This window comes from Haliotis asinina, chromosome 12 (assembly GCF_037392515.1).
Source record: "Haliotis asinina isolate JCU_RB_2024 chromosome 12, JCU_Hal_asi_v2, whole genome shotgun sequence".
Lineage (NCBI taxonomy): Eukaryota > Metazoa > Mollusca > Gastropoda > Lepetellida > Haliotidae > Haliotis > Haliotis asinina.
The window spans coordinates 8,633,718-8,651,310 of NC_090291.1; the positions used below are offsets into that span (position 1 = coordinate 8,633,718).

At 36.8% G+C, this 17,593-nt stretch overlaps 1 protein-coding gene across 2 annotated transcripts in view; it reads left to right on the plus strand.

The window, feature by feature from the left end:
• LOC137258029 (uncharacterized) overlaps positions 1-17,593 on the plus strand; it is a 53,267-nt gene that overhangs the window by 28,877 nt on the left and 6,797 nt on the right. For both annotated transcript variants that reach the window (XM_067795567.1, XM_067795568.1), the window contains exons 4-7: positions 11-124; positions 4,264-4,358; positions 7,723-7,840; positions 13,381-13,430. In XM_067795567.1, the coding sequence (XP_067651668.1) occupies positions 11-124; positions 4,264-4,358; positions 7,723-7,840; positions 13,381-13,430 (377 nt within the window). The remainder of the gene's footprint in view (positions 1-10; positions 125-4,263; positions 4,359-7,722; positions 7,841-13,380; positions 13,431-17,593) is intronic.

Consider the following 17,593-nt stretch of genomic DNA (forward strand, 5'->3'; position numbering starts at 1 on the left):
TTTGTTTCAGTGTCCAGAGAGAGTCAAAGAAGGTGCATGTCCTCCGCCGTCTTCCTGCAGCATGCTCCAACTGGGATAAATCTTGGGCATGGCTCACCAAAGTAGACTGCGGGACAAAATATAGGTAAGCTGGTTATCAGAGGGATACAAGCCTTGTCTAGAGGATATTTGAAGTATGTGAGTGCGTGCGTGCGTGCGAGTGCAGTTTATTTCCCATGCAACAATCCTGAACTGAACAAGGTTTGTCCATCACCAAGGCATATATAAAATAAGTATCACAATGCATTGCTGAATTAGGTAATTATCACTTTCTTTACAAGGAACTAGATATTTCCAAAGGAATCTACTCTTGACATTTGAAATGGAAAGTGCTCATGAGAGTCAGCCATTGTTTAAGTAAAATATGACATGAATGCTTTCATATATATTATAATGTATCATATCGCACCAATATTGAAAGCTAATTTCAATGTAAACCAATTTTTATGAATAGATACATCAAACATAATAACTTCACAAAGTGGTTATTGAATTATTAACTCAACACCTATAGGATGACCACAATTCATAATCTTTGACATCCTTCAACTGAAAAATGTGGCATCCTTCAACTGCATCCTTCAAATGTAACAGCAGTCCCACACAATCTGCAAATAAGGTAAAGTTATCAGTTAAAGGGCATTGCCTACAATGTTTTGAGGTTAATTAAAGCATAAAAAGAAGAAATAATTGTTTGGTTAGCCATTGAAAAGCTACAGAGTCATTTAAGAACCTAACTTAAATAATCATATCTGTTTGTAGCAAAATTGTAGCATAATGGTAGATAGACATGCAAACAGTGTTTAAGGTTCACAGACAAGAGAAGGACTTAGTCTTATCATACAAGTTGGCTGAATCAGTTCATGCCAACATAAAAGGGTTGTTTGAAAGCAGGGGAGTTTATTGGAATCAATATTCAGTCTTACTGTCTCAGATATATCAAGTAATAACCAGGCCTTTGCTTCCAACCCTCAGCTTTTATGCATCTCATAAACATGGCAGCAATGTTATCTTTGTTTCACTTGCTCCCTCATGAGACAAACATGACATCAAAACATAATTGTTTTTGCCTGGCTGTTATAATGTACTGACTCAAGGCCCGGCCATGGCACTTCGCAGCAAGATTCGGCCAAGTCTGGGCACTACCACTTCACATCCCCCTAGGGAGCTGGGTGAACATTTGCCGCCCAGTGAACCTTTTTGTGTATTGTCGGGTAATACATATCATACACAAATCAATATTTATCAGCTATTCATATGGATCAATAATTATTCATTGCTCTGGGGATGGTGATTTCAAGCAACTGAGGCTGGAAATACAGGAAGTAGTTAGGAGCTGGCTGTTGTTTCGTTGCATCTGTAGTGTGTTGATACAACAGGACAAAGAAGACTGGCCATTTGGATAAAAATGATGTTGGAGTATGTTGATAATTTGAGAGAGTTTAATTGCTCCAATACAGTACAATCTAGAGCTGTCTTCAATCACTATTAATTTGCAAATATTTTCTCACCATCTCTTTTTCACAGCAGCCAGGTCCAGAAATGTCATTTACTAAAAACAGCCTGCAGCAGATTGTTAATTAATCATTTGACTAATGGATTTGAGGACATGCACAGTAATAACTACACATTGATTATAGGGAAAAGGATTAGCCTTTGTGCAGCAACTCACAGGTGTTTTGTTGATACAATATTGTGATGCAGATGTGTTGTGTTATATTAACAATCATTTCACATTTAGGTGTGGGGTAGCCTAATGGTTAAAGCGTTCGCTTGTCACACTGAAGACCCAGGTTCGATTCAACACATGAGTACAATGTGGGAAGCCCGTTTTTGGTGTTCCCTACCTTGATATTGCTTGAATGATGCTAAAAGCCGAGTAAAGCTAAACTCACTCACTGACAAATTCACTTCACTTTTCCCATATCAAAAACATGTTTTCTGTTTGTTTGCAGCAACCTAGGTCCTTTTGTATAGGTTGAAATCATGTTCCTAAATATTTGGTTAGAGAAATATATGTGTCAAAATATGATGTTTTAACAGAATATAGTAAAAGCTAACCATTAATGTACTTTCACCATGATTTATGCAGTGCAATGTCCTAACATATCCACAGCACATTTTCGCTGTTATCAAGTCAGTCTGAATACCCCAAATTACCTAAGATGTTTCCCAGGGTTGGAATCAATATGAACAAACATTACATGCTATAAAACATAATGGATAATGTTCAAGCCACAAGTAGCCATGGCGCCAGTGGAGTTTAAAATTACAGTGAGTCTTTTCTATGAGGTTATCTCTAGTAATAAATAGTGTACAAATTTTCAGTAAGGTCAATGCTTTTCACGTTCTTGTGACCCCATAATTTGGAAAATGTGCACAAGGTTGAACATGTTGAAGAGAGGGTTGTCACGGTTACAGTGTCTCAAACTCCCCATGGTAAGTGCAGGCTGAGAGTAGTCAGATTTATTCTGTAACAAATTCTATTTTATTTTTCCATTAGTGAGCTCCCATCCTCAAAATTCATGAATTTTGTTGTCAGGAAAACAGCAAAAAGTAACCATGGGATTTGTACTCTAATCTTGATGAATTGATGAATCCAAGGAACAGATACCTGATTCTCCCCTGGCACTAAATACAATGAATACAGATACTTTGGTCGCACATTGTGTGGTTTTCAAGCTGGCTTTATAGGAGTTTCTGTCATTCAGCTCCATTTGCCAAACTACTTCAGAAAGCTTCTGGTGTATAATGACCTTGTTTGTACAAGTGAGTCATGAGAAGTGCATTGTGGGATAGGATGCACTGATATCACTTTTGCGTGTTCTGTTAATAAGAGTTGATCTCCTATAATGATCATGTTTATATTGAATTATGCATGAATATGCCTAATCAGAATGTTACTTAAGTGATTCTTGCAAATGGACGGAATTCTATTAATAACGTTTGTGTATCGGCTAATCATGATGGATACGTGCTCTCTCCCAGATAATCACACTTCACTGTTACTCCAAAAACTGTATAGCTTAACCCTATGTCAGTATCTTCTGACAAGTTACTACATTATGCTAATAGTTTCCCTGAAAATAGTAGAAAATAGAATTAAATGATTTTTTTTTGTGATCTTGGTAAAAGTAGTCTTCTATTGTTTGAAAGTCATATACTTCATTGAAGTTATTGACCATCATAACTACCACTGAGATTACAATATCACTGAATCAAGGATTTTAAGTATACCTCAAGGAATATCTATATGAATGACAACTGGCACTAAAGATGCAGGTTAGAATAGGTCTTTGGCTTGTTTCTGTAAGAGTGTACAGTTGTCTACATCATAAACAGGTGTTTGTTAATCAGTGTGATCAAATAAGGATGGTACCAGGCGTTCTTAAGCATATATGTCAGCAAGAAATTGACATCTGGGATTTTAAAGACATATCTTTAATTGTAAGTATTTGAATGTGGGAAGATTCTCAGCTGGGACATCCCCAACTCTAATGCTCATTACTGGGTGACCTGGTGGTGTGTGGTCCTGTGAGTAAGAGCTCAGGTGACAGATCAGTTGAAGTTAAGCAACATTGGGGACTTTCTAGTACATCAGTCTTGCCCCAAAACGGAGCACATGTCACACATGGCAAATGAGTTTGTAAAAAAATTGCCTCTTTTCACCCAGCAGAAATTGGGTAAGCGATGGAACAAGTTTCGTGACTATTAACCTTCTGATGTTTCACAGGCAGGTTGAATTGTCCAAGGTAATAATAATCTGATAATGTTCTTGGAGCATGACATAAAGCACAGAAAGACGCATTGTATATATATTCTTGATATATTCTAGATTGTGTCCAACAACCTTGGCACGCTTAAAATAGCTGTGGAATTCCTTGCTTTCATCATGAGTCTTGACATGCATCACTGGAGGATCATCCGATAAATATGTGCAAAATTATTATGATTATTATTACTGTGATATGGTGACTGTGTATGATCTAGTGACATTGCATCTGTACACTGCCAGGAAGCTGTTTACCAGCCACATGGGTCTTGTGTACAAAGCGTTGGTGAACACAAAATTGAGAAGCTCTCAGGAGATGCGGGGATCATTAGCATTCAATTAGATGTCGCAGGATTAGAAATGTCAAGCATTAGTCACAAGATCTTAGATTTTTGTGGAGCTGTTAGAATAGTTTAATCACTGTTCAAATGTTGTTGATTTCACATTTCCAGATTGGATTATGTGACAGTGCCACCACGGGAAGCAGTGACATACAGGATAGAATATGTATGCTGTGCTGGAGATACCAAGTGTGAGTCTGCTAAAGGTGAGCTGCACGCACAATGACAAGATTAAGTCTACAAATATGGGTTAGATGATATGATTTCATGCTTCAGAGATTTAGTTTTTGAAGTTTGTGTAGCTATTAATTTGGAGACATAAAATCATGAATTCTTTGCTTGTGATTTGAAAAGAACTGAATGTGTCTATCATTTATTTTTTATCATTGCATCTCCACCTATTTATTATCTTCAAACAGCAATTTTAATAATTAACCATAATTGTCCTGTCTTTAGATAATGTATAGAATATGTCATAACATCATAAAGGCAGTCATGTTCGTCACACCAGTGACCAGGGGTCAATTCCACACATGGGTACAATGTGTGAAACCCATCTGTGGTGTCCCTTGTGTGACATTGATGGAAAATTGTCAAAAGCGGCATAAAACTAAACTCACTCATTCATTCACTCACTCATATCATCAATAGCTACTGCTACCAAGAGACCCGTGAAGGTCCCGGGGTAGAATAGGCCTTCAGCAACCCATGCTTGCCATAAAAGGCGACTCAGCTTGTCGTAAGAGGCGACTAACGGGATCGGGTGGTCGTGCTCGCTGACTTGGTTGACGCATGTCATCGGTTCCCATTTGTGCAGATCGATGCTCATGGTGTTGATCACTGGATTGTCTGGTCCAGACTCGATTATTTACAGACCGCCGCCATATAGCTGTAATATTGCTGAGTGCGGCGTAAAACTAAACTCACTCACTCACTCACTACTGCTACCAAGAACAGATTTTCAAAAGTCTTCAAAATATGAGTCAGGATAACTCCCAAGATTATGTGTAGTGAATCATAATTTGATGTGTAAGAACTTTACACCACATCATTTGGTCAATAAACGTGATGATTGTTTGCAGACAAATTGTTCATCAATACAAAACACTTTATGTTTCTGAGCAAAGTGAACTTGTTATTTTGGAGTCATGTTGCATCTAACATGGTTAGGGACCAGGATGTTGATAGTTTCATCAAACACCTTAGACGAAGGTTCATTGAGGGCAGACACATCTTTCTAGACAACACCAGATTTACTCTTAATGGTGCCAAACAAGCAGTGATCTATTTCTTGCTACATTTATTGTGTATCGGAAGCACAGTTGACCTGGAATTTTTTCAAGACAGTATTGATTCTGTGAGATGAGATGTGTATACCTTTTATGCTGGTTTCAGTATATTGTATAGCAGAGGCTAAGCTTTGCGTTGTCTTATTGCGTTTATAACCCTTGAGGAACTTCTACTTTGTCGTCACCCTGATAGGTCAGATGAGTTTTGTTTCCTGCGCAATATGTCAAGAAGCACGAGGCAGTCTAAATGAAATAGATGGAATGAGTGAGTGAGTTGAGTTTTACACTACATTCAGCAATATTCCAGCTATATGATGACAGTCTAATTGTGTCTGGACCAGACAATCAAGTGATTAGCATCTTGAGCATAGATCGATATAGAAGGAACTGTTATAGATTTACTGGATTTCTCTCCAGCAAAAGCACATTTTCAAGGTGTGTTCTTTCCTTAAATTAAAATTTTTTTTTGTCTTTTTAAAGCCCCATGATATGAAAAAAAATCAACATAAGTGAAACACAAATATCATTTATTCAGGACATGTTATATTCATTGCTGATTATGAAAAAAGCAAACAAATAAACAAAATTATAAGTGTACAGTTGCAAATCAAACGTGCAATATTTTGTACTCGGGTTTACTACCCTGGGATACTGAAACCAGTCAGAGTGGATGGGCGTGTAATGAAAATTTTCTTTGGCTGGTTTATTTGCTGATTTTCCGAGGGTGTTTTGTTTATGGTGTATAGTTTGGTTTTAAGTTCAAATCGCATGTGGTCAATGATTAAAGTTGTGTATTGCATATCATCCGAAGCAGACAGGCAGGTAGTAGACACACAGATGTCAATGAAGCAGACATCGAGTTTTGTCTGTGACGGAGGCTGCTCATCACAATCAACATGTTCTTTTTTTATGTAGCAAGTAGATTATTTACTATTTACTGTTTGTGGACACAGCCAAGATTAGACTAATCCTGCTCAAAACCTTGCAATCCAGGCATCCTGCTTCAAGCTGTGCAAACCCAGTCACTGTTCATGCTCTATCTGCACTGTGCAGCACAGCTGTTGAAATCTTCTTTGATAATTTACTTTTTTGATAATTGTTACTGCAAGTCCATATTGAAAGGTATCAGAATCTGCAAAGCTGTTTTGCATTGCATGTAAGCTTTAAATATGCATTGAAAGTTTCTAAATCTGCAAACAAGAAAATCAGTGTAGTTTCATTCAAACATTAAAATGGGGGATTCTGAATTATTTCAGTTTGAAATTTTACAAGGAAATTTTTCACAAGCAACCATTGAGTTGAATATAATCGTAAAAGTGATTAGAACTATGTTTTACAAGATAATTAACTTTCAAGTTCCCATGGAAACTTCCATAAAATCAGGCAAGTGGTCTTCATATGTTTTTTGTGCTGGACAACCATCTGCAAAGGTTTGTGTATAAAGACCGTAAAATCTTCCAAGAAGGACTGCAGACATAAAACTGCCTACTGGAGAAGGTAGCTTCAAGTTGCCAAGGAGCTGAAGTCTGGACTTAGCAGTTTAAGGTTATAATCCACTAAAGTATATGTAATATCATACCAAATATAAACAAGTCTGGCCCTAAGTGTCAGTCACACTTGTAGTAGTATTTGAAGGGATTTTTTAGCAAAATGTAGAGTTTTGAAAAAAAAAAGAAATTGTCAGTAAACGTCTTCATATTGAAGGCAATTAAAGAAGGGATTTTTTGAAATCTCAGAATCGTTTTCCAAATTCGTTTAGAGTTGACTGATGTACATTCAATATCCTATAGGTAAAAATGATTAATTTTATGAAAAAATAAGAATTAGTCTCAGAATCAAAATGCAGCCCATGGCCTGTTCAGAGAATATTAATGTTTTTTGAGAACCACAAATGTTGCTGTTCTTATTTCAGTGCAGTAATATTGCTGTTTATAATGCTGTGTTGTTGTATTTCAAAAATTGCTGAATTTCAGAAATGGTAGCTTAGTTGCACCAGGTGCAACCTAAGATAATAACCTAGTTGCACCAGGTGCAACCTAAGATAATAACCTAGTTGCACCAGCCTTTTGCAATATATAGATGCAATTATTTAGATGTTTAATTCAGAAGTTTACCCACTCAAAAATTGACTTCCACCTGTAGCAAACTAGACTAATTACTAAGTTGCCTTTTGTAATATTTGGGTTACACCAGTGCAATTATCAAAGCACCAAGTCGAGCTCTGATATGATATATTTTACTTACAAACTGTTGTTAACGTTCCACATGTTTGTGTTGGCAGGTTTAGTGACATCAGATGAGAAGTTCCTGGCCATCGTTCTGGGCTCCACAGCTGCCGCCCTTCTCATCCTTGTGTTAGTCATCACCATCAGCTTCTGCCACAAGAGGAGACAACTTAGGTAGGTACATAATGACATGGTACCCATGAAGATGCAGGGTAGAATAAGCAACCCCTGCTTATTGTTGTAAGAGCAACAAATTTGTGTGCTCAGGCTTGCTGACATGGTTGATGTAAGCCATCGTATCCCAGTGGTATAGATCCAATGCTTATTTTATCTATCACAGGATTGTATAGTCCAGTTATTTACAGACAGCTTATTTTATCTATCACAGGATTGTATAGTCCAGTTATTTACAGACAGCCATCATGTAATTGCAAGATTTCTGAGGGTGGCATTAAATGTCAAACAAATTGACAAGGGTGCTAACAAACATATTCATCATGTTCTGTGTTCACCCTTGCTGATCTTCAGTAAACATGTTTGATGTAAGAGGATTGGTTGGTCAGGCTCCCTGACTTGGTTGACACATGTCATCTAATCCCAATTATGTAGATTGATGCTGCTGTTGATCACTGGATTGTGTGGTCCAGACTTGAGTATTTACAGACTGCCGTCATATAGCTGAAATATTACAAAAAACTCAGGTGTGGCATAAAACTCAGGTAATTACATGCCCTAGTACCATGATAGCATGGATAGTTGTTCACACTATTAATCACTGGATTGTGGGATGTTGATGTGATCATAGACAGGCCTTCGTCCTATATGTGTATGTGAAATAGGGGTCACATGCACATGCACATGCACATGCACATGAAAGAGTTGACTGGTATGTTACAATCTTGGATTTAGTCTCACTTAGGGTGAACAGTTTGACATTTAATGTTCAAAAGCACTTTTACACTGATGATAGGTAAAGGTATGATGAGAAACTTGGTCTTAGAAGGGAAAATTGTCTGCGTTATGGAAACATCCATTTTTCTTCTGACAAGGTATAGGACTATGCTTATTCTTGTCTGGGAGACATCTACCCTCCTAACATGTGTAATGTGGCAGTGGTACTCTTATAAATATTGGCCAACATTTGACTACCAGTACATATTTTGAAATAGACATTGTGATCTGCCATTATGTCTTGATATTGTAGGATAGATATTTGAGTTAACAGGTTTTCATTCTCAGTTATTACTGGTCACAACCCCCAAAATTTGCCTTGATGGCCATCTGATGAAATATATGCAAAGTTAATAGACACAGGGGTCTCATATTCCATAGCTCCTTCACATGCTTTCAGAGTGAACTCTTGTTAAGACACATGGCAACTACAAATGGCCACTTCAAGGGATGATTGGCATGTAAAAGCTTTCCCAAATAACAGCCTGGCTGATGGGTTAGACTGGTCACCTTCCACCCATCTCACACATTAGCCTCGGAATTTAATTACATTCAGACTATAATGTCATCATCACGATTATTCAGACACAAATTCCTGATTGGTACTTTGGTCTACCATCCATAGCTGTGCAGGAAACATATTCTGAACATTTGAAAGTTATTATATGATGCAAGTCAGACCTCTACCTCTTCTTGATTTCTATCACTAAGATCTTAAGCAGTGAAAATAACCCAAGAGTGCATTAGCTTCTTCAGAATTATTTGATCTTCTACCATTGTAAAATCAATACTGAGGACAAGGAACATAAAAGATATCCTGGTTGAACTTAATGCATGTTACTCAAGAGTGTATTCAATCAAATACTTCAGATAAATAACTGCCCACATCAAACATCACCCCTCTCCCTTCGAAAAATATATGAGATAAGTATGTGTGTAGCTTAGAGTAATCACTTCAGAAAACGCAGATTTTGTGTCTTTGAAGATAAATATTTTCAGTCATATTATTTTCAAATGTCATTCATGTCGAGTGACAGCATTGTTTCAAGGTATTTAGCATTTACTCATGTCATCAGTTACTTTCATACTTATTTTGATAGGTCTGATATATTTTGTTACATTCAGATCACTATGGTAACATCATTATGCTTCATACCACTTATTTTAAATCATATTTTGCAAAGGAATTGACAGCAGAAACTAACCAAAATACATCTAGCCTTGCTTCCAGCCAATTCTGAACGACAAGTCCATCCTTGTTGAATAATATCCAGTCAAGATAAGCAGACAGAATAAGGATGGAATAGAGACAACTTGTTCTTTTGTTTATTATTTATGAGTTAAACTAATAATTCTTGCTTTAGGGACTAAGTTTAGTCTTTCAAGTAACAATGACTTGAAGACATTCATTGATTGTAGTGACATGACTGAAAAGAAATCAGGGACTAGAGAAGAAACTTTCACGTTTTCTTATGCAACAAACAGTGGTCTGTGCCTTTAAACCACAAGTCTGTTAGGGAAACTTATAATTTGTCAAGTAAACCCAAATGATAGTCCATATTATGACACTGTAGTTAGAGTAAGGTGTTAAGAAGTTTGGGCTTGTTTAAACTAATACTTATAAATTTTAACAGTACAAATGTTATTCATATATTTTGACTTGGACTTATCTGCTGCTTTCTGTGAGGGGCAGCCTAGTGGTCAAAGCGTTCGCTCATCATACCAAAGAGTGAGCGAGTTTAGTTTTACGTCGCACTTAGCAATATTCCAGCTATATGGCGACGGTCTGTAAATAATCGAGTCTGGACCAGACAATCCAGTGATCAATAACATGAGCATCGATCTGCGCAATGGGGAACCGATGACATGTGTCAACCAAGTCAGCTAGTCTGACCACCCGATCCCGTTAGTCGCCTCTTACGACAAGCATAGTCACCGTTTATGGCAAGCATGGGTTGCTGAAGGCCTATTCTACCCCGGGACCTTCACGGGTCCATCATACCAAAGACCCAGGTTTGATTCCCCACAGGGACAGAATGTGTGAAGCCCATTTCTCATGTCCCCTGCCATGATATTGCAGGAATATTGCTAAAAGCGACGGAAAACAAAACTCACTCTGCTACTTTCAACTTCTGTTTCCTTCCTATGTGTCTAACCATGGCTCATTATGTATTGACACACAAGGATCCATTTAAACTATGTGTTTGCATAAAGTACGCAAATTTAATCACCATTACCCTACTACTTTGAGTTGCTTGCGTACAAATATGCATGAAACAATTTAAAAGCCAACAACATAATTACCCAACTGTATCCTTTTCAAATAACATATCAGTATTACTTGACAGATTTGTTCAGGTATTTTATTGATTGAAAGCAGACTTCACCCGCACATGCACTCAGTATATAATGCCTTAAAATAGCTGTGTGTCTCACATATTGTAAATTAGGTATGTGTATCGCTGTTTTGAGTTAATGCAACACATTACACACCAAGGCTGCACACAATCTGATACAAGTTAGATGTCAAATGGAACATTATTTTAATGGAATCTTTTTAATTTTTCATAATCATTATGATAATAAGTGCATTCATAATGCACTAAACAACATTTACTTGGTGAATGCTCATTGTGCTAACTATCAGAGCACAGCACATTATTACCCCGGATAACCCAAGCTACCTGTGAGGCACTAGAAGGTTAGTAGTGACATGTCTTATCCCACTGGGTACCCATTTTCTGCTGGGTGAAGAAATATGTGTTGTAAAACTTCTGCTGTTATAGGGAGTGAAAATGTAAAGAAAACTATCAGTATTCAGGAAGAAATGTTGACTTGTGAGTAAATGCTTTTAACATCAAAATATCTGTAGCCATGGACACAATAAATATGATACAGTTCTTCTCTAGACCCATTATAAGGATCATGCACCAAGCACATGTTTACGTGAAAACCTATTTGCATTGAACAAAAAACAGGTTGCTCCCTGGTTCATTAAATTTATTTATGTTGAAACATAGACAGGATAGATGCCTAAAGTAGTCTAAATAACCCAAATCTTCGATCTCCAGAGTTAATTGCTGGGGGAGAAGCTTAATAAGATCCACATTCTGGCACTACCAACATTTTGGTGATGGCAAACCCAGGAAAGCATGTTAGCTTACTTAGTTCATAACGAAAGGATATATGGCACGTTACATTAAGCTGAGAGAAATCCAGTGTTTTCATAGATCAGTGTTATGTGGAAAAGTGAAGGTTAGTGAAATACTACTTGGAAATGTTTTTATGTGCACTTGGTGCATGTAAAATATTAGGTTCCACTTTTCAGTAATAGTTTGCAGTGATGTTTGTAGTAGTATACAGGAGCAAAAAGCCTGTTCTCCACTATGTTTGTTTGTAGGGAGCATATTTGTGATGAGTTTGGATCCCACATTCATCCTACATGTTCCAAGGTTTGTTAGTACCATAGTCATATTTGTGAGTTTCATGGATCTAGACCTAGATTCCTTGACTTTTTGCCCCACATCGTTCTGATACGCTTTGATAAACTTGAAGTGCATGTACTACTGTTTATATGATATATAGCCCACTGTTTGGACTTGGGTCCATGTTATAAAAGTAACGTAAGGTTTGGCTTTTGTTGTCAATATTCTGCATTATCGTTATGTCTCATATACTGAACTGAAATGGACTAAACCAACCTTGTAGCGCAATATGTACCAATCCATGATTACAGCGTACAGTTTCACCCCTATTGAAATATGTGAAGTCCATTCCTTATGTCCCGCTTCCATGATGTTGCTGGAATTTTGCTAAATCAGGGTAAAATTATACTCACTCACTCACTGATAGTTTTCTGTAACATTTTCACTCCTTTTACAACACATGTTCCGTTCGTCCAGCAGAAAATGGGCACCTGGTGGGATAAGTCATGTGACTATTAACTAACTGTTTCCACAATAAAGGTTACAGTAGTACTAAATGGCTTTATTCTAGCATCCACATGTTCAACTGAGAACAGATCTGCGATGTTGTCAAGTACACATGGTCAGGAAGTTGTATTCCTCTGTGCCTCCTGTATAGCCCCACGAGTACTGTGATTTAATTCAGCCACCCTGAATTCAAGTTCAGACATTCTCATCGAGAGCTGATGTAGTTAATCTGTCTTAGGTGGATTGAAATTACTTTGAGATCTGACTTGAATTTTCAAGTGTTTGAGAAGTGGATTTTCTCTGAAAAACAGGTGAAGACAAATTGAAGTCCGAGACACCACTAATGAAGGTGTGAATAAGAGTAGATAGTGATGACAAATTGGTCTAATTCAATCTCCAAGGGTCTGCATTCATAAGGCTGGTTGGATCCTGTGTAAAGCAGTGTTGGTATTTGTAGCCTACCGGGCCCGTTACTCTTGGCCCTTCCATGGTTGTTATAGTGTTTCTCTCTGCCTAATCTGAAGGTGTTCATCTCGTGGATTGAGTTTGCATGTGTTGGAAATATTTGTAAGCTTTGATTAGTTAGCTTGTTGTAAAGCACACAGTGGGTTTTGTTGGTGTACATATAGTTTACTGTACTGGATGTATGTAAACACTTGTGTGTGATTGATTCTCGTGAATACTTACTCACTTTATGTGTGTTTATATATGCAGACAGTTTAATGTATGTATGTTGATAGTTTCAACATCAAGTGACAACAACTCATGTACTTGATTTTTCTCACATGTAAGAATATATCATATGTGTAACCATTTGTGTTTCCATTGCAGGTGCCCCGTGGTATGTGACAGTGGCAGCCACATATATGAAACTGCTGAAGGTAATTGAACACTCTGTTACTTTGACTCTTGTCTGAAGCCAGCTTTGTCATATATGCTTTGGCTTAAGTATAACAACTAAATTCTGAGTCTAGTAGAGAATAAAGTTTTGTAAATGTCGTACAAAGTCCTTTCTGTGTGTTCATAGTGTCATTAGTTCATAACAATCATATTACCCTGGTATTAAATTTTGCCATTAAGTATAAGCCTTCTGATCAGTAGTGTGCTTCAGAATGGCGTAGATGGTATGCTGCAGAATTTCTCATCCTTATTCCTTGTTCAGTCTATTGCACCTGCACATCATTTCCTAACAACTCTTGTTAAACTTACATGTGTCCCATCTGTCAGGTTCTACCCTTCTTCCTTAAGTAATGTGGGAAGCCCATTTTCTGGTGTCCCCTGCCATGTTATAGTGGTGAAATATTGCAAAGAGCAGCGTAATTCCTCACTCACCCACTCACTCACTCACTCACTCACTCCTTAAATAATGCATGCAGTAACAACTTCTGATATGCCAGCTGAAGTAAACTGAAAAAAATATATTATTGATTTATGTTTGTGTGAGAATTTAAAAAATACTAGTCATGGTACACAAAAAGGGTTCAGGTCCAGAAAACTAAATAATTAGTCGATATATTATAATGGTTCTTGTCAGTGCAGCTGGATCTAATATCTCCACATCTATGAATTTTAATGTGAGCTTTTCATAATGTTATTAACATCTTTTACTGGTTGAAAATTGGTTTGTTGATTTTTGTTTAATTTATTTGCTGAAATAGAGCACAACATTACTAATATCAAGTATAGCAGCAATAAAGACATTGTTTATGTCCATGAACATGAAGTAAAAAAATATATATTGTATCAGGTATTATATTCATTTCAGTTATTTCCCACTGTTCTGTCACAAACAATGCATTCTGAACTTGAGAATATGGAGTATGTTATCACTTTTCAGTATTAAATGCATTTTATAACTGGCTAAAAGACTGATTACCCGAAAATACGGATGTGAATCATTTATAGTGATTATCGATATGAAAACTGTGTCATGGATAATAATGTATATATACTGATGTCATGAAATAGCATTGAAATTTACTCAGACGATACAGAGATTAATATATTTATTTATTTATTTATGGACTGATCCTAAAGTATGTTCAGGTCAGTGTTTTGTTTTGTTGGTAGTCCATGCCTAGATAGGTCTCCACTCACCACTAATATAGTGAGTGAGTGAGTGAATTTAGATTTACACCACACTCAGGAATATTCCAGCTATATGGCAGCGGTCTGTAAATAACTGAGTCTGGACCAGACAATCCAGTGATCAACAACAGGAACATCAATCTGTGCCTTTGGGAACCCAACTTGGACAAAAGTTACATTTGATGTGTTACTTGGGATTTATCATCATGATACTTGTGTGCACACTTGTGTGGCATGAAATGATTAACAGCAATTATTCTGACATATTTAAGATTTTGTCTACTGGAGGCAATTCACGGGTGCTCAGAAATTTGAAAGAAGCCCCGTTCGCATGAGCAGTTGAGGTCAAAGTTCGCTGATATGAAAATGTTACAGTTTCATTGTCTTTCATGATAGTAGCGAGGTAGCATGCTTATTTCGGTATTATTAATGTGGACTTTTCTGAGTTTTTCTGAACAGAGGGAAAGCTTTCTGTGGTAGGCCTGGTATTCTATTAGAAATAGACTTTTGAGACAAATCACTCTCCGATAGTTCTTCAGCATGACTGATACACTATAGTGTTTGTGACCATCAAACCTCGATCAAATGATCGAAACTTCCTGTATTTAGAAGTTCATCAATTTTTCTTTCTTCAATAAGAGATCAAGGTGATAAGAAGAAAAAATAGTCTGGAGATAACAGCCATTAGGCTAAAGTGCATTTTTGTTTTTGGTATTGAAGAAAGCAGATGTGTTGCCTTTTCCTTTCTGATTCATCATGTCCAACCTTTTCCCAATATGTCAATAGCTGTTGGCTAATGTTTTAAAATATAAAAATATCATATGAAAACTCCATGCATCTGCTTTCTGAAAATGATTTGACGGAGGTACAAAGTTAAAGCATTTTCTTGTTTTGATGTTGGTTATGGATTCATAAAATAGCTAGTCTTATTTCTCCAACTGACATTTCTTTACAAAGAGTGTTTTTAAAACAGGTGTAGTCCGACAGGCTAAAGCTATTTGTGGTAAGAAAATACTTTAAAGTACTTAAGATTTCACTGGGATCAGCTACATACAAAAGGGAATGAAATCTAGCTTTAGAGTGGCTTTGCAGGGCTTTGTTGTTTGTGAACTTTGTTGCTATGCTATTCTTTACTCTGCTATCACTGACCATAACATTTCTGTCAAAATGAGTTAAATTCAGTGTCACACATCAGCATAATAGTTTCTTGAATGTTTTGATAAACCTTCTGTTAGATAGAAAAAGGTGTAACATGAATAACAATAGTAACAGTTTCTGCGCAATTGCTTTTATTTGTTTAACACTGCGGTCAGCAACATTCAAGCTACATAACATCTGTAAAAAAATAAATATAAAGTATGGATCAGACAGTCCAGTGATTGACATTGAGCATCAGTCTATGCCATTAAGACACAAGGACATGCATCAACCAATGCCTAACTATCTGATCCTGTTAGTCAAGCACAGGTTGCTGAAGATAACTTCTTGTTAGTATTTGACTGGGAAAGAAGAATATGATAGTCACCTTTGTAATCACATTATCCAATTCATACTTATATCATACAGAGAAGAAACTTTCGAACAAATATAAATTAGTATTTTTTATGTCATTGATGATAAAGATTAACTGAAAACCAGAGATTTGCCCCACCATTTGTTGGATATATTTACGTAAAGCAAGGAATGATACTAAGGTCTTATTCCAGCTACTGGTCTTTCAACATTTTTTCGTTTTGAATGCTTTGTGACTCTTCATTAGTCCAGGACTTGTTATACTTGTGGTGTCAGAGCATGGATGTTTATTTGTTTAACTTTCAACACATACATTGCAGTTCCAATGCATCGTTTCTTATTAGATTATGAAAAGTTAAGTATTCAGCGGAAGGAATGAAACAGTATTTTGTAAAATTGAATTACGCAACAATATGATTGTTGCCCGTGTAGATGATGTAATTCTCCGGAACAGGTCTCAGTCAACATTGGCTTATAGCTCTGCCAGGGATTATACTTGTGATGTACAAGCTGTAATATCATTGGGTATGAATGTTACCTGATGAAGTCAAACAGGACAAAGACGTGGATGTTCAATGAAGATCCATCTTACAGGAATAGCCCATCAAATTCCATGGATGCCTATGGGAGACTTTTTTGTGTGATCTGTGTCAAAAAGTCATGTTTAAACTGTTGATTGATTTGTGATCTGCTTCTCAAAGGAAATGAAATTTTGATTGATTCTTGTTCACCAAACAGAACTCTCTCATTATCTTGCAGTTTTTATACAAGTTATATGTTATGCATTTTGACATGTTCTTTGATACCAATGTGGTTGGTCTGTTGGAGACATGAAGAAAACCTTGTTCTCCATCAACAGAATCTAGTTTAAAGCCGGTGATTTTAATGAGAATGTTGTAGCATTTACTCTTGGGGTGTTTTTATTGGATCTGATGTGTTCGTAGATACAGTTGAAGACTAGATCAAGTCAATTCATTATGAAAGGAGATGGGAGAAAGGGATGGTATTTCTGATTGAGTAACATGCTGCTGGTATTGTGACTTAGATGTATAGTCAAACAGTTGAAGCCCATCAAAGAAGTTTCATGTCTGATAAAAAATGCTGTTTCTTTGATATTGAAACTATGAAACATATATTTGTAGGCATTGCCGCCATATTAATCTGTTCTAACATGTGAGAGTTTGAGTACTTGCTTGGAACTGTATCCAGACATGATCCTTACTCAGGGATGGCAATTTTCCATGAAAAATGGCAAATTTGTAGATATAAGTCATTGATATAAGACAGGCCCTTCAGGCCAGTAGATATGAAAACTTACTGTTCCAAGTTGTTTTCTACTGGCCCAGTGAAGAAAAATGTTGCAGTAGAAACTCATGTTATATTAAACACCATCTTTATAATCAGCCGTGACACATACCCTTGTCGTCCAGCGGGGCGACTAGTA